The 18,089-nt window shown below is 41.0% G+C and overlaps 1 protein-coding gene across 1 annotated transcript; it reads right to left on the bottom strand.

Annotated features, from left to right (window-relative positions):
* Nucleotides 1–838: 838 nt before the first annotated feature.
* Nucleotides 839–17,875, bottom strand: LOC138949049 (lamin Dm0-like). Its single transcript, XM_070320781.1, has 11 exons — nucleotides 17,339–17,875; nucleotides 11,972–12,104; nucleotides 11,453–11,602; nucleotides 10,852–11,022; nucleotides 10,291–10,416; nucleotides 8,658–8,878; nucleotides 7,228–7,468; nucleotides 6,844–6,948; nucleotides 4,386–4,502; nucleotides 3,950–4,048; nucleotides 839–1,003 (listed from the first exon to the last, which is right to left on the bottom strand). Exons 1-11 carry the CDS (start codon nucleotides 17,749–17,751, stop codon nucleotides 971–973), a joined length of 1,809 nt encoding a protein of 602 aa, XP_070176882.1. The 5' UTR covers nucleotides 17,752–17,875; the 3' UTR covers nucleotides 839–970.
* Between the last annotated feature and the right edge of the window lie 214 nt (nucleotides 17,876–18,089).

The raw sequence follows: 18,089 nt of genomic DNA, 5'->3' as shown, positions 1-18,089 counted from the left end.
TGGCAAAACTTTTCTAACACACTGCACACACATACAAAAATATGGAGGTAACCGAATCGAAGTGGTAACCGAGCAGCACGGAGCAATGATGAAATGCTTTCACGAGTGGAACGTTGGCAGTGTGAACAGCTGTTAAGTTGAAAGTTCTGTGCTGTAGCATGTTGCAAGATGTCACACACAGTCCTGAGAGTGATGAAATGATTTTAAATATGTCTTTAAAAACACTGCAACAGACGCACAAGCGTTAATTGTCGCATACATCTTGGTGAATACACTCACAACATGAAACGCTGAAGTTTGCGGATATACCGAAAAGCTCCTGCCTATGTTTCGAGAAGAAAAAGTGTGACACACTTTATGCACACGAAAAGACACAACCTATCTACGTCAGTCTAGAACCCTGAAAACAGCAAACTGTAGCTTGTAATGATGACCCATTCTTATAAATTATCCTTAGGCCAAAAAAAAAAAATTGTCTGTTTCTGGTCACCCGACCGACCCTAAATTTCGGCGCCGACCCTAAACTTTTATTTTCCAAACTCAAAAATTTTTTTTTTTTTTTTTGGTGGTAAAGGACAGGGTGAGAAAATGAACAACAAAACCGTGTGAAAACGAAAGTCCGCTGACGATTTGTAAATGTGTTGAGTGTCTTGTCTCTATGTATAGTGAATCCAGTCTCTTTGCGCGATTTTTAAAGTTAGTTTTATTGGTCTACATTTGGGGGTAAAAAAAAAAAAAAAAAAAAAAAAAAAAAAAAAAAAAAAAAAATCCCGACCTACCGACCCTATTTTTTTTAGCCATGTTACCAGAAACAGACAAATTTTTTTTTTGGCCTTAGCTCTCATCTATCCATATTGCTTGCTGCGTTGAAATGCAAGACATTGTTCCTTCTCCTTCCTCTTGCTGGTTGTGTCCCTTTGACTGGTATCTTGAGCGATGCAAGTGTTGAAGCTGTCGGGTGCATCACGGCTCACATCACAACGCATTTCTCTCTGTCTGGGCCCTGAAATGTGGACAAGAAAGACTGTGAAAGCTCTCCTAAACAAATCTGCAAATTAAAAACATGTCCATCAGCTTTCAATACATCTTATTCCCCATATAAATGACCATGTTCACCAACATAGATCCATCCAGGTTTATCAGACCTGTTTACCCCCCCAAATGAAAATCAGGAATGCAGCTGGTACTTTTCCGTAATTTGAGGCATCTTTGAGTAATCTTTTTTATCAACCATAAACCAGCTCGAAAACGATTAAACGACACGTTTATTTGCGCGCTACCATGAAAAACAAGTACAAAATTGTTTAAACAGTATTGTACTACACACACAGAAGCTCGATGACACACACACACAAACACACGACACCTGATATATAATATGCATGTTAACTAAGACAAGTTTACTTTATCTAAAAAAAAAAACACCACAGTATTCAGGGGCGGAGCAAGAGAGCTAGGAGGAGAGGGGGGGGGGGGGGGTACAACCTGGGGTCCAGGGGTTTGGGGGGTCTGGCTGAAGAATTTTAGCTATTTTATTAACAATTTGTAGCTTATCCTTGATTTTAAACATGATAAATTGGTGTCAGCAGCCACACATTATGTCTTTTAAAGTTAGTATTAAATAATGGCAATTTATCTTCATTGATATCTGCTCCCGACAACAACAACAATTTCACAGACAGAAAATGTCTTTAGTTTTTTTCCCACAGACTGAATTTTTGTTTTGTTATTTTGCATTTTTGACAGCAAGGGGGGGGAAGAGTCCGGAACCCTGTCCTGTAACATCCCCCCACCCCTCCGCCCTTGGACTATTTACGGTCACTTGAAGATGCATGTAAACAAAACCACCTTACATTCTGTCACATCAGACATCCTGCATTTAAACCAGTCATAAACCAGAGCTGAGAATCCAATATAAGTGCTGCTGTATCTGCTACAAAATAATATCTGGCTCAGCCCCATCCTACCTGTCTGACCTGTTCACACTCTATACACCCTCACGATCCCTCCGCTCCTCTGTAGACACTAGAATATTCCGTCTATCTTCTTTTAGTCGCAAACAGCACGGCCAGAGAGCCTTCTCCCACTCTGCTGCCGTTGCGTGGAACTCTCTCTCTTACTCTATCCGACACTGCCAAACATTCTGTTCCTTCAAATCAAACCTTAAAACACACTTATTCACCCAGTATTTTGATTAATTTTATTTCAACATGGTGCATTTTTGAATCAGGTGTTTGAATGTTTGAATGTTTTGCCTGTGTTAGTATGCTTGCAGATTGTATTGATGTAGTGTTTAAGTTTCGTTGTTCACTTGTGTGCTGAATGCTGCTGCACATGCTTTTGCTTTGCTTTGTATGTATTATGTATGTTTGTCATTGTAAAGCGCTTTGAGAACGTAAAGCGCTCTATAAATCTCCCATATTATTATTATTATAATAAGTCTTCTTCTTCTGTGTTCGTGGGCTGAAACTCCCACGTACACTCGTGTTTTTTGCACGAGTGGAATTTTACGTGTATGACCGTTTTTACCCTGCCATTAAGGCAGCCATACGCCGCTTTCGGAGGAAGCATGCTGGATATTTTCGTGTTTCTATAACCCACCGAACTCTTGACATGGATTACAGGATCTTTTCCGTGCGCACTTGGTCTTGTGCTTGTGTGTACACACGAAGGCGGATAAGCCACTAGCAGGTCTGCACATAAGTTGACCTGGGAGATCGGAAAAATCTCCACAACTTAACCCACCAGGCGCCCGCGACCGGGATTCGAACCCTCGACCTTCCGATTAAGAGGCCGACGTCTTACCACCCCGCCACAGCGCCCGTCATAATAACAGTCCATAAGCTACCTTTAATTTTAGAGGACCGATTTGTTTATTTCATTAAAACATTTTGTTGTAAGTTTTTCGATTCAAAGAACTGTGATCTTTGCTATATTCGAGAAATATTAATGGAAATCAGTTTTAGACTCAGAAAGACTTGAATTTCGGCAACAGCCAAGTAACTGATGAGCGCGACCATAGACCTACATCTATGTCTCTGGCGCGACTGACCGTAGTGAGAGATCGGTTCGCAGGTCTGAGAGATTCTGTGGAAGTAGAGACCTAGGTCAAATAAACTCGATGCGAAGCAGGCTCATGTTTTGTCAAACATAATTTCGTGTTTTTGTTTGTTTCCATGTTCATTTGTGTACTGCATTTTGTTAAAACTAATGCTGCGTCTAACCTCGGGACACGTGCCGCGACGTGACTCGTAACTGACTAGCTTTGTTGTTGCACTGATCTCAAGTTGATCACCAAAATGAATGTGGTTCGCTCTTCTTAAACTTCACCAGACATCGCCACTTGACTTAATAGTTTTGCCGATATTTCTGCACAACTTTCGCTTTTTTGGTTGGCATTTCGTCCCCACAGAGATCGGCCCTATATTACCCTTCGGACCAATGTCGATCTCAAATCCGCGGAATCCGACAAATACCTTGCTGTGCACATGCGCAGAAAAGGCTGTTTCGGTCAGCCTTGAAATCACAGCCCTGGTGACTACCACAATTTCGACTTCGAATTTTCACGCACGAAAAAGGTTCTCTCGACCGGAATTTCCGGTAGTATTCCGTAATACTGGAATTTAGACCCCAAATCCGTAATAATTCCGGCCAATCCAGGAGGGTAAACAGGTCTGGTTTATATACGGGATAAGAGAAAGAATGAACTTGTGCATGTACCAAAAATCTAGAGTGTTTTTGGTTTCTTTAGTATTAATCATTATTCAGCTAAAAATTCATTCAAAATATTCACAAGGATCCTCATTGCTTCCTCATCCACGTGTATAACTCTGTGTCTATCTCCCCCAAAATCCTTTCCCACTTTATGAAAGGCTTCAAAGTGTGCTATTGGTGACTTAACATAACCAGTTTATCAATAGCCAACATCCTGGGGCCCCATCGTACTGACCTCTCCAGTATCGGTCTCATCATGAGGTCCTGAGCGTCGCTGTGAGTAGGACGTGACGCTGCGCAGGCTGGACTTTGACATTGTGCAAGATGCCATCTCCTGCAAAACAACACACCAGTAAGTACTGCACAGCATTTCACCCATTCACCTTACAAGCTGCATCTTCTGTTGTCTTCAATTTTGAGACGCTCACTTCTGAAATTACCAATATAGAGCAAAGCTTTGGTTTATACCTACAGGTTAGTGTTGATTTTGAGCAATCCATTCATCTAAGGCATTGACATTAACGGAAAATCGTAACCCAACATACACATTTCACGTCCTAATCTTGAATAAGTGACAGGCATCCACTACTTGCCTGTGCCTTACACAAGACTAGGAACCAGACACAACTGAGTAAAAACATAACTTGCTCAGACTTGCTGAGAGTACTCACGGCTTCCTCAGTGTCAAGGAGGGTGGTCTTCATCTCGTCATTCACAAACCAGCGTTTGCCCTTCATCACCAGGTCGGCGGGTGGATTGTGTGTGGTGCCAGAGTCTGAGCTCCATACCTACATATAACACAAAGCCTTGTATTTGAACACAACAAGAAGAAACTAAACATTCATTTTATGCATGCACTGTACTCTTTAACGAAGCCAGTATCGTCTTCCACACAGATCTATCTGCTAGACTGTCAAACGGAACTTCTTTTTACATTTAGTCAAGTTTTGACTTAATGTTTTAACATAGAGGGGGAATCGAGACGAGGGTCGTGGTGTGTGTGTGTCTGTGTAGAGCGATTCAGAGTAAACTACTGGACCGATCTTTATGAAATTTTACATGAGTTCCTGGGCATGATATCCCCAGACGTTTTTTTCTCCATTTTTTCGAAAAAATTTCTTTGATGACATCATATCTGGCTTTTTGTAAAAGTTGAGGCGGCACTGTCACACCCTCATTTTTCAATCAAATTGATTGAAATTTGTGTAAAGCAATCTTCGACGAAGGCCGGACTTTGGTATTGCATTTCAGCTTGGTGGCTTACAAATTAATTAATGACTTTGGTCATTAAAAATCTGGAAATTGTAATATTTTTTATATATATATATAAAACGATCCAATTTTTCGTTCATCTTATTCTACATCATTTCCTGATTCAAAAAACATATAAATATGTTATATTTGGATTAAAAACAATCTCTGAAAGTTAAAAATATAAAAAATTATGATCAAAATTAAATTTCCGAAATCGATTTAAAAACAACTTCATCTTATTCCTTGTTGGTTCCTGATTCCAAAAACATATAGATATGATATGTTTGGATTAAAAACACGCTCAGAAAGTTAAAACGAAGAGAGGCACAGAAAAGCGTGCTATGCAGCACAGCGAAACCTCTACCGCGCTAAACAGGCTCGTCAGTTTCACTCCGTTTTGCACAAGCGGCGGACTACGGTCATTGTGAAACAAGAAGAGCAAACGCTCGATCGAGTCACTTTCGCAGTTCTGAATATTATATGAGGCATCAGATGGACAGGAAGAAATTGCTATTCACAACACAATACAGATGTAAATAATTTGATGTAAAGAATAATCCTATAAAGTTTGAATCAAATCCGATGAATAGTTTCAGAGATATGATATTTCAATTTTTTTCCTTCAAGACATACCTGTGACCTTGAAAAAGGTCAAAGGTCACCAAAGCAGACGTCAAAGTGTAGAGGTCACTGGGAGTCACGTTCACATAAAATTTGAGCCCGGTCACTTTTATAGTTTCCGAGAAAAGCCCAACGTTAAGTTGTGTGTTGCCGAACAGAAAAGGCTAGTTATCTCCCTTGTTTTTCTGATAACGTTCGTAAAAGGCTACAGATGTAAATACTTTGATGTAAAGAATAATCCTACAAAGTTTCAATCACATCCGATGAACTTTGTCAAAGATATAAAATGTCTAATTTTTCCTTTGACGCTGACCTGTGACCTTGAAAAAGGTCAAAGGTCAACGAAACCATCGTTAAAGTGTAGAGGTCATTGGAGGTCACGACTAAACAAAATATGAGCCCGATCGCTTTGATAGTTTCCGAGAAAAGTCCAACGTTAAGGTGGTGTCTACGGACGGCCGGCCGGACGGCCGGCCGGACAGCCGGCCGGCCGGACAGACTAACACTGACCGATTACATAGAGTCACATTTTCTCAAGTGACTCAAAAATGCAGTGCGTTCAGTTTCATTCTGTGAGTTCCACAGCTTGACTAAATGTAGTAATTTCGCCTTACACGACTTGTTGCTAATTGAACTTGAGTGTCAGATTTGTTAGTTCCCCCCCCCCCCCCCCCCCCCCCGAGTAAAAAGAAATATAACTGTACAACTATAACTGTACAACATGCAGAATTGAAGAAAACACACTGTTCCTTTCTTGCAAAGTGCATGAAACACCATGAGAAAAACAACCTCACAACCCAGCGGACCCCCGAGTAACAGAATAAACCCATAGCCAGCAACGATAAAGATACGATTTTATATAGTGCTGTGAGATTACCCTCAGAGAAATTCGGGTTGCTTTCTCACTGGGGAAAGCCAGCTGCCATACAGTACAGCGCTACCCATTTATTTTTTCTGCATGCGTGTATTCATGTTTCCAAGCCCTGAGACTTTCGTGGTGAACTTGGGTTCTTTATCGTGCGCATGCCTGCACACGGGGGGGCGGGGGTGTGTGTGTTCGGGCACCGAGGAGAGGATTGAACCCACGCCAACAGCGACAACTGGTGTTGAAGCCAGTGCCACTTACGACTGAGCTATTTCCCCATCCCCTTCCGCCTTTAAAAATCGACTCTTAGTCCTTTCTGTGAAGAAACTAGAGGTGAGAGACCTGGTAAACACAGGCCAACAAACACACAGAGAAAAAAGAAAACTTACGGTGACAGTTTTTCCACCTTTGATAACCAGACTGCGATGGAATTTAAATATGGTTTCCTGGTCACCAGCAATGTGCTGTAGCTGCCATGATCCTACTGCGATGTCCTGAAGAAAATGAATGGTGAAAAAGTCACGTGTTAATCCAAACACTTGGAAACAACAGAGCACATGCATTTACAACTTCAGATAATTTATTTAAGAGGATGACTCGATGATAAATGTAAAGGAAAAAGAATGCAAGAAATGGCTGGAAGAAAAAACTTAAAGTTTACTATTCATGTACAGAAAGCATGGCTGTTGTGTCAGCTGGTACTCACTTAACATGTCCGGAAATAATTGTTCAAATCAAAAATATTCGATGGGAACTTTCATTCGTGCTATTACCTTTGAGGTAGTGTTGGTCAGTTTGACGAATTTGCCCTCGGGGTCAACCTCTGTGATGTCGATACCGCCCTTGGCACTAGCTGACCGAGCGTATCCAGAACTGGAACTCCTCTGACTGTACTCCTCCACAGCTTCTGAGATGTCCACACGCTTGCGTTTGTTTCCGCGCCCCGACGGTGTTCCGCGTGCGGGTGAACGGCTTGACTGTGATGTCTGCGAGGCGTCCAGTGAGATGTTCAGCCTGCAGCAGAAAACATTACCGTCAGAAGTGTTACAGAGATAAATCATTAACAAACAAAAGCTTCTTGTTCACTCCGGTGGCTCTTCTTTGGTGTTATGGTCCGTCTTCAGGGCGCTTGGTTTGCTTCTGAGATCTAAATCAATAATAACATTTAAAAGCTAAGAGATAAACTGCATAATGGACTGACGATATACAACTATATGTATCAATAAGAAATCTGGATAAGAGACATTTGAAAGGGGGTGGGCAGAGGGCAGGGGAATCACAATCATAGAAACAAGTCGCGTAAGGCGAAAATACAACATTTAGTCAGTCCACCGCTCACGGCATAGGCAGTGACAAGAAGAGTGGGGTAGTAGTTGCGCTGGGAAGGATAGCACGCTTTTCTGTACCTCTCTTCGTAACTTTCTGAGCGTGTTTTTAATCCAAACATATCATATCTATAAGTTTTTGGAATCAGGAACCGACAAGGAATAAGATGAAAGTGTTTTTAAATTGATTTGGAAAATTTAATTTTGATAATAATTTTTATATATTTAATTTTCAGAGCTTGTTTTTAATCCGAATATAACATATTTATATGTTTTTGGAATCAGAAAAAGATGGAGAATAAGATAAACGTAAATTTGGATCGTTTTATAAAAAACATATTTTTTTTACAATTTTCAGATTTTTAATGACCAAAGTCATTAATTAATTTTTAAGCCACCACGCTGAAATACAATACCGAAGTCCGGGCTTTGTCGAACATTACCCGACCAAAATTTCAACCAATTTGGTTGAAAAATGAGGGCGTGACAGTGCCGCCTCAACTTTCACGAAAAGCCGGATATGATGTCATTAAAGACATTTAATAAAAAAAAAATGAAAAAAACGTTCGGGGATTTCATACCCAGGAACTCTCATGTCAAATTTCATAAAGATCGGTCCAGTAGTTTTGTCTGAATCGCTCTACACACACACACACACACACACACACCACGACCCTCGTCTCGATTCCCCCCTCTACGTTAAAACATTTAGTCAAAACTTGACTAAATGTAAAAAGATGGTTCTGGCCATGTCTGAGATTTTCATTAATATTTAATTTTCATGGTGAAATTCCAGCCACTGAAACCTTCTTACCCTTGTGAACTTCATAAAATGTCCTGTACCATACCTAGAATATCAACAGAGAAAAAACACAAACCTGGATTCTTCACTCTCCAGCAGCTTCCTGTAGGCGTCAATCTCACGATCAAGACGGATCTTGATTTCCAGCAGATCGCCATACTCCGCCAATTGTTCCTCCAGTGTCAGCCTCAGCTCGGCCAATTCATCATCCTTTGCGGCCAGGCGTATGCGGAACTCCTCACGCTCGCGGGCAAGCTGGTTCTCCAAGTCTCGGATACGCAGATCGTAGCCAGCATTCTGATATGTGCAACAAAACAAGAGTTATACGACTTTTTCACAAAGATACCAGTAACACCTATTGATAAATAGCTAGCAACAAAACAAGAGTTATACGACTGTTTTTCACAAAAATACCAGTAACACCTATTGATAAATAGCCCTGTGAAACAGAACCACAAACTCCAACAATGTCCGGCATATATCAGGCCCTGACACAGGGGAAAACCAAACAAACTTTGGGGAGAAAAAAAACAAACAAGAAAGATTACAGATATTTATAGGAAACTTCTTTTGGCAAGAAAGAAAACTGCAGCAAAGTAGGCGGGTTCTTGTGAATGACGTATTCAGATCTGGTGTTGAACAGCTTCAGGCTAAAGAAATTATCTATAAGTTCTCTCCCCTTTGTACCACCAGCCTCTTCTAATTTCTTAACGCCAAATCCCAAAGCAAACAAGAAGGGCAAAGCCCATACGACTCACATGCTTGACCTCGACCTTTAGGGTAACTAAACCTAGCAATGACATCATACACTAAGAACTGCTTTACACATTTTTCCTACCAAAATACATGTGACCTTGACCCAAGGTCAAGGTCATCCAAGGTCATGCAACACAAAGCTGTTAATTCAAGACATAGGAAGTACAATGGTGCTTATTGGCTCTTTCTACCATGAGATATGGTCACTTTTAGTGGTTCACTACCTTATTTTGGTGACATTTCATAAGGGTCAAAGTGACCTTGACCTTGATCAAATGTGACCAAATGTGTCTCATGATGAAAGCATAACATGTGCCCCACATAATTTTTAAGTTTGAAACAGTTATCTTCCATAGTTCAGGGTCAAGGTCACTTCAAAATATGTATACAATCCAACTTTGAAGAGCTCCTGTGACCTTGACCTTGAAGCAAGGTAAACCAAACTGGTATCAAAAGATGGGGCTTACTTTGCCCTATATATCATATGTAGGTGAGGTATTCAATCTCAAAAACTTCAGAGAAAATGGGAAAAATGTGAAAAATAGCTGTTTTTTAGGCAACATTTATGGCCCCTGCGACCTTGACCTTGAAGCAAGGTCAAGATGCTATGTATGTTTTTTGGGGCCTTGTCATCATACACCATCTTGCCAAATTTGGTACTGATAGACTGAATAGTGTCTAAGAAATATCCAACGTTAAAGTTTTCCGGACGGACGGACGTCCGGACGGACGACTCGGGTGAGTACATAGACTCACTTTTGCTTCGCATGTGAGTCAAAAATCAACAAACAGGGGTTGCATAGACTTTGAATCAGTTATGGTACGAGACGATGGCTCAAAATCTAAACTATGTAATATTTATGCAAGATTTTGCAACATGCGAGACCCTTCAAAAAGCAATTCAGAAGGAAAGATTTCCTGTCCAAAAGTTGACTGAAAGTGAAACTACTAACCTCAGCCTTGAGTTTGGCAAGCTCAGAAGCTAGTTCATCGCAGCGTTTTCTGGTAACACGCAGCTCATCCCAGGCAGATCCTGAGGCGGAGTTGCTGCGTTCTGCCTGTGTCTTCAAGTCAGCAATCTGTTGAAGCAAATATCAACGTTAAAACTGTAAATGATAAATCACACCAAAAACATATTTTAAGGATAGCTTTTCCTTGTTAAGTTATCTTTATACCTTGTTATTGGGTGTAAAACTACAAATGAATGCAGACACAAATTCCCCATCCAAGGTACGTATGTGGTCACAAAAACAAATATTTTTTTATTTGACACTGACGCCTGGCCAAATGACTGTCTAATATTGATTACATGAAGTGCTTCTCGTGATAATTTTGCAGACAGCACATTTTACTTTGGACATATACATATTTCAAATCCAGGTCCTTTTTCTTCTGCGTTCCCAAAATCCAGTTCAAACTGACTAATCCATTGTTCTCTTAGTCTTGGAAATGTCTGTGCAGAAGAAAACTAAACCCTCTTTTCACTTTTCAACAGAATATAAGACTGCACTCACCTTATTTTCATAGAGTATTTCAAGCTCGGTGCGTACAGTCTGCAGATCCACCTCGTGCTGTTGGCGGATCTCACGCAGAGCTTCCAGCAAACGCTGCTCATATTCCTGTTCCAGACGACCGTCAACCTCTTCAATGGTTGTGGTGGTACGGACACGGGACTCTTCAAGCTCCTGACAAACAGAAAGATTGATGAGTATGCATAACTGTCCAATCAATTACATGTTCTTCCAAATGACAAGTCCATATTTAGGGCCTAAAGAACACTGACAAGAGCAAGTTAAAATATTGAAACTCAAGGAGATTGCAATTGTAAATGATCCTAATCTAAACTACGCAGCAAGCATGATGAAATCTTATCCTTTCTGAATAAAATGGCCAACATCACGATTTCTACCTCAATAAGAACACATGAGAAGAACATACATCCATGTGGGCCATGAAAGCTGCCCATGCCAGAATAACCACAGGACAATCATTACTCTTCTGTAATTCAGGTCTTTCTCACAGCGTACAGCCAGCTTGTACCTATCTCAAACCACTGGGATTTCATTTTCCAATGAGGCAACAAGCACCGATGGAGAAAATAAAAGACAAACTCACCGATTCGTAGACCTGTGTCTTGAAGCTGAGGTCCTCCTTAAGACTCTGCACCCTGTTCTCCAGATCCACACGCATCAGGGTTTCCTGCTCCAGCTGTTTTCTGGCTGTCACCAGCTGCTTCTCCAGGGCAGCTATTTCAGCCCGTAGATTCTGTGAGCAAACCAGCAGTCAAACATAATAAACACCATCTTCACACAAGTTCAGTTTAACACGGACGCAAACTGAGGATGTGCACAATCAGAATCACAACTAGAGAGGCAATGAGTTTAGGAAGTCTTTCTCTGCTTTTAAATTTTTATTATTTTTTTTTTTATTATAAATTCCTGCGTGGTTTGAAAATTCGCAAATTACCAAGTCCTAAATCTAAGAAATCAGACTACAATTCAAGACTTTCGGATTCCATGATTTGAACTTTTATCCCTGGTTAAATGCTCATTCAGGAAGACTAAAATAATAGTAAATTATACTCAAGTCTTACCAAACAATAATATTTACAACCGATGAGTTAAAATTTCTTACACTATTTTCTTTCTCCAGACGTTTCCGAGGAGCATCAGCCTCGCTCAACTTGCCGGTCAGGTCGGCAACCTGGGCCTCAAGTCCTTCCACACGACGCTCCATGGCAGTCGCATCACGATCACGGCGGTTGTATCTGCAATTACGAATCAGTCATAATGGAACAAGAGGCGAAGCCTTCAAGGCTCACGTAAGAAATCGACACACAGTAACACAAACTCAATCACTCCGTCACACATACACACACACACACACACAGTAAGCGGCATAGGTGACACTGTGCAAGAAAGCGAGACACTAGATCTAGATCTGAACGGCCGATTTCGAAGAAAAAAATAGTCTCGGCCCGCTCAAAATAACAATGACCGAGACTTTCAGTAATTCCTTCGCGTGACGTCTAACCCTCTTACGTCATAATGTGACGTCTTCAAATGTTGTGACGTCTTCAAATGTTAAAGTTTCTACCACAGACATACATACATACATACGCACGCACAGACAGACAAAAGTTAGCATCGCATAGGCTACACTTACGTGAGCCAAAAATCAGATAAAAACAGAACGGTAACAAGCAGAAGAAAATATAGCTCAGGATAAAAATTGTGTGTGGGCAGACAGTGCTGGGGTGGTTACACTGTCTCTATTCTAGTGATACGAACACAAACACAGCATTAATGGTTACAGCAACATCCCCCAAATACACGCTGTCTTTGGGAGAGAAGCCATACATTGCACCTGTCAGTTTCACAAAGTGATCAGTTAAGGTGAATCTGAAAATTAAAATTGTGTTGAGTCAACTAAATGGTGCACCCCCCTGAAAGTCTCTCATACAGTGCCACATTACTATCTTAATCTTATCAAAGCACATTCCATTTCCATTCAACTGACCCCTCACACTGTGATACTGATAGACATCGCATAGTCCTTGGATAAAGTACTACATGTAGTAGATTATCTCAGCCTTGCTTGCATATAATGATATATATATACTGTGATACAGTACACAAATGTCCACAGTATAAAAAAATAAATTAAAAAAGTGCTTGCAAAGAAAGATAAACTTTATCAAGGTCTGACTAGACTGAACCACAACAAAAGGTGGGGCATATCGTTACCATTCTGAATGTGTTATTCATGACACACTTGTACAGCAATAGGCTACATCCTGAAACTAACAACACTGAATAGAGCACTCAGGCCTAAAAAAAAATAGGTGTGGTTACGGTAACCCGACCAACCCTATTTTTAGGGGCCGACCCTATAACTTTTTATTACATTTGTCAACAACAAAAAAAGAAAACGAGTGCAGAAAACGCAATGAAAGCGAAAGCGCCCGAGTCGCACACTTATTTCCCTGTCAAGTAGGTTTAATTTGTACACATTAGAAAAAAAAGTTAAAAAAAAAAAAAATGATTGCCTACCTTCCTACCCCATTTTTATATTTAGTCAAGTTTTGACTAAATATTTTAACATCGAGGGGGAATCGAAACGAGGGTATGGTGTATGTGTGTCTGTCTGTCTGTGCGTGTGTGTGTGTGTGTGTAGAGCGATTCAGACTAAACTACTGGACCGATCTTTATGAAATTTGACATGAGAGTTCCTGGGTATGAAATCCCCGAACGTTTTTTTTATTTTTTTGATAAAATTTAATGTCTTTGATGACGTCATATCCGGCTTTTCGTGAAAGTTGAGGCGGCACTGTCACGCCCTCATTTTTCAACCAAATTGGTTGAAATTTTGGTCAAGTAATCTTCGACGAAGTCCGGGGTTCGGTATTGCATTTCAGCTTGGTGGCTTAAAAATTAATTAATGACTTTGGTCATTAAAAATCTGAAAATTGTAAAAAAAAATAAAAATTTATAAAACGATCCAAATTTACGTTTATCTTATTCTCCATCATTTGCTGATTCCAAAAACATATAAATATGTTATATTCGGATTAAAAACAAGCTCTGAAAATTAAATATATAAAAATTATTATCAAATTTTTTTGTGTGAAATCAATTCAAAAACACTTTCATCTTATTCCTTGTCGGTTCCTGATTCCAAAAATATATAGATATGATATGTTTGGATTAAAAACACGCTCAGAAAGTTAAAATGAAGAGAGGTACAGAAAAGCGTGCTATCCTTCTTAGCGCAACGAATACCCCGCTCTTCTTGTCAATTCCACGGGCACTGTCTTTGCCATGGGCGGTGGAGTGACGATGCTACGAGTATACGGTCTTGCTGCGTTGCGTTGCGTTCCATTCTGTGAGTTCGACAGCTACTTGACTAAATATTGTATTTTCGCCTTACGCGACTTGTTTTTGGCTACGTTAGTTGTTACCATAACCACACCTATTTTTTGGGGGGGCCTTAGTAGTCCCATTTACAGCCATGCATTCAGACTTTTGCATGCATGAATGAATGTCACTGTGAACCGAGTGATACCAGCGAACATTCATTACTCATTGTGTGAAGTTAAAGTATGGTGTTTGTTCCATTAAAATTACTCATGTACCACTACACTGAGTATGGAATTTACGTACGTCCCTTCCCCTTTAAAAACATTGATACATAGTCTTTCAATCCATTTCTAATAAAAGTATAATAAAACAACCCATGCACACGGTGTCTTAAAATTTAATGCTGTTACGAAAGCAAATGAAGAATGAATAATATTGTTACGTCACGAACCCTGCCCGTTTTGATTTTTAACTAACTAAACTAGCAAACAATTTAATGACAAAAATCTGCAAGTTCTGATTTACAATCAATCAATCAATGAGTCTTATATCGCGCATATTCCGTGGGCACAGTTCTAGGCACTCTGCAGTGATGCCGTGTGAGATGAAATTTTATACGGCCAGTATATTGCAGCCATTTCGGCGCATATTTACCTTTCACGGCCTATTATTCCAAGTCACACGGGTATAGGTAGACAATTATTAACTGTGCCTAAGCAATTTTGCCAGGAAAGACCCTTTTGTCAATCGTGGGATCTTTAACGTGCACACCCAATGTAGTGTTCACGGGGGGAGGTTCGGACACCGAAGAGAGTCTGCACACAAAGTTGACTCTGTGAAATAAATTTCCGCCGAACCTGGGATCGAACTCACGCGGACAGCGGCCAACTGAATACAAATCCAGCGCGCTACCAACTGAGCTATATCCCCGCCCCAATACAATACATTTTACAGAAGCACGAACCAATGGTTGCTTGATGGTTATACACATACATATGTCTCACCAACACATATTCCAACAACACATACACATTTAAAAGGAGATTAACTATTTAAAAAAAAAATTAAAAAAAATTAAAAGAAAAAGAGGCATTGTACATGAAAATGTTAATGTCCATTGTAGCTCAAACACATATATATAACAGTTTATAAGAAATATTGTAAAATCAGTGGTATTTATTAAACACCCCACATGATGTGCTTGGCAAATTAAAAAAAAAATATAAAAAAAAGCACGAACCAAATTATTCACCAAACTTTGTATTTGGACAATCATTAATGATAAATACACGTAGAACTCAATTAATAAAATATTTTCATTTCCCAGAAATAATCTTATCACAGAACTTAAGTTTGTGCGAACATGACCACAAATTAACCTGTTAGTGTTATGACATTGGCTGTGGCTACATCCACGGGTCCGTGCCTCGAGTCCCCCATGCTAAATCCACGTCACTGACAAGGGACGCTACTCTTGCCCAATATTTTCCTGCTTTCGGTTCGGCACTTAACAGACATGACTAGGACGTCAGCTGTAAAATATCAATGTCATAATTCCATGTTTAGACTTTATGAGCAGTATACAGCGTTCTCTGTGGTGACATTGCAACATTGCAGCCCCCCCCCCCCCCCCCCCCCCCCCCCTTCTTAATACGAACCTCACCTGAACTTGCATGTTTATTCGGGATTTGCACTTTCCTAGTTTGCGGTGATTTTTGATGCAGTGTGAAGCATGTGTCGATTGTTCAAATGTTTAAGTGAATGTTGTCAACGTGTGGACTAAAGCTACCAACCGGAAGATGAAGAATGATGTATTGGTCTTCCCTATTCGCTAGATTGGTGCTGAGGGGCTGAACTCCGTAAGTCACAACTGTCCACAGTACTCCCATGATTTTGAATTCACCATTTTTTGCTCTCTTAAAATCTAAGAAGATCAAGCGGTCGTTCAGCAATGAGTTTGTGAATTCAGTTACTTCTCTTTATTGTTACAAGACCCAACACAGGGTCTGTTATTTTATGAAAACAAATTGCAACACAAATTGATTCTTCCTCCTCCTCCATCTCAACAATATGGCGCCAAGAGTCCCGAGTGCCAACGCGAGGCTTCGACTGCCGAGTGATTCCGAACGATTCCGAGATTCCGCGGAAATGACGTCACTGACGTGGATATAGCATGGGGGACTAGAGGCACGGACCCGTGGATATAGTCACTACCTATGACATTGACCAGCAGGTCAAAAACTTGAAAAAGATCAGTCATGCCGGAGAAGGTAGCTATACATACAAAAGCCTTTCACATTTTTGTTTCATAAGATGTTAAACCTGATTCACCAAGCTATCTGTGTTGCATAAGTGAGAAGATAGCATTGTGATACAAACAGACAGCCACACTGATTACAAATACAAGTCAACTTTATTTCCTGCTGATATGCCCCCCTGCCCTTCTTCCCTAGTTTCAGTTTCACTTTCAGGTATTAACAGCTCAAACCCAGCCTACTGCAGATGCTGTTGACAGCAGCTACCAAAACCAGTGCAGTCATTCAGTCTCTTATCACCTCCCAATCGTCACCTGGATGACCTCTTGGCCACAACTGCCCACTACAAGCAGCTATTCCCACCTCCCTGACCACTCTCTCCTGCTAATAAATTATCCAGGCCTACTAGAACTGGGTCAAGTCAGGTGTGTCAATACTACTTGTATGGAAATACCTGCCGATTGGCTTATCTGACTATCAAAGGAACTCAGTTCTTATCAAAAGGTTAAAATCCGTACCACGAAGCTGTACACATCTAGCCTGCAATCTTACAAAAGTTCTACAACTTACAAGAGCAATAACAAGTCTCAAATTACTGGATAAAGGGCAGCGCACGTCCAAAAACTAGTTCCAGTTGAAAGATTCTTGTTCAACAAGTGGGGCAATTCATGCAGAATAATGGCGTTTCCGTAGTAGGCGGGGGACGCTGTCACGCTCGGGTGGGCAGCGCTCCCTGTACAACACACCTGACCCACAATAACAAGCACCGTGAAACTGAAAGGTGCTCGTTAAATTACTGAGTTATCGCTTTCATTGCAAAGCACAATGTTCCTGCAGAAAACAGACAGAGGCAAATGCGGGATACAAACAAATTGAGGCATACTTACTTTGCCAGGAGGTCTTCATAATCCGTCTTATACTTGTTGGCTTCGATCTGAATGCGGGCCTTCTCTTTGGCCGTCTCGTCCAGAAGTCGTCTGGCATCGGCAAGCTCACTCTCGTACAAATGTTTCACTGAAGATACCTCGCGCTTCACAACCTCCTCTGTGGACTGGATCTGGGTGGACAGACGACTATTTTCTGCCTCCAAATAGCGCACTCTGTCGATGTAATTCGCCAGACGATCATTGAGACCCTGCAGGTCTTCTTGCTCCTGTTGTCGGGTACTGCGAGCCGGTGATGGCGGCCTCTCGCGTCGACCACGGGGGGAAGTGCCGCTCGCACCTGGCGTTTCGCTACCTGATGCTGATTGCGACGTAAAAGACGTCGTCGTCGTCGACTTCCTTACTCTGGACGTCATTGTTGCTTCTCACTGTCTCCACGAATCCTGACACGGTAAACAATCACGAAGCACACTAGTATCCCACTGATGAAAATGGCCGGCCGGGCGACGCGTGCTCGCGCGTTTTTGATCACGTGGTAACTTAGCGTCTCTTGCCGCTGAGCTTCCGGTATGTGCGTGTGTCACTCGTCACAAAAAAATCTCAAAACACAAACAATAACTAATCTTACTAGAATACGCATTTCCACATACTATCGACGCTCACAAATTCACCCAACTGTTTCTTTCGCTTTTTGTGTGCATTGAATGGAAGGATGAAACTGAAGCGATACCGACAAAAGTGGGCGTGTCCCAGC

This window comes from Littorina saxatilis, linkage group LG1 (assembly GCF_037325665.1).
Source record: "Littorina saxatilis isolate snail1 linkage group LG1, US_GU_Lsax_2.0, whole genome shotgun sequence".
Taxonomy (NCBI): Eukaryota; Metazoa; Mollusca; class Gastropoda; order Littorinimorpha; family Littorinidae; genus Littorina; species Littorina saxatilis.
Note: the sequence above shows the minus strand (reverse complement) of the source record. Positions and strands in the feature narration are given on the sequence as shown.

Coding starts and splice junctions, on each gene's coding strand:
- LOC138949049 (XM_070320781.1), bottom strand. CDS start 17,751: ATGACGTCCAGAGTAAGGAAGTCGACGACGACGACGTCTTTTACGTCG. Junction 7,469..8,657: donor CTGGAGAGTGAAGAATCCAG/GTTTGTGTTTTT, acceptor TTTCTGCTGCAG/GCTGAACATCTCACTGGACG. Junction 4,049..4,385: donor TCCTTGACACTGAGGAAGCC/GTGAGTACTCTC, acceptor GTTGTTTTGCAG/GAGATGGCATCTTGCACAAT.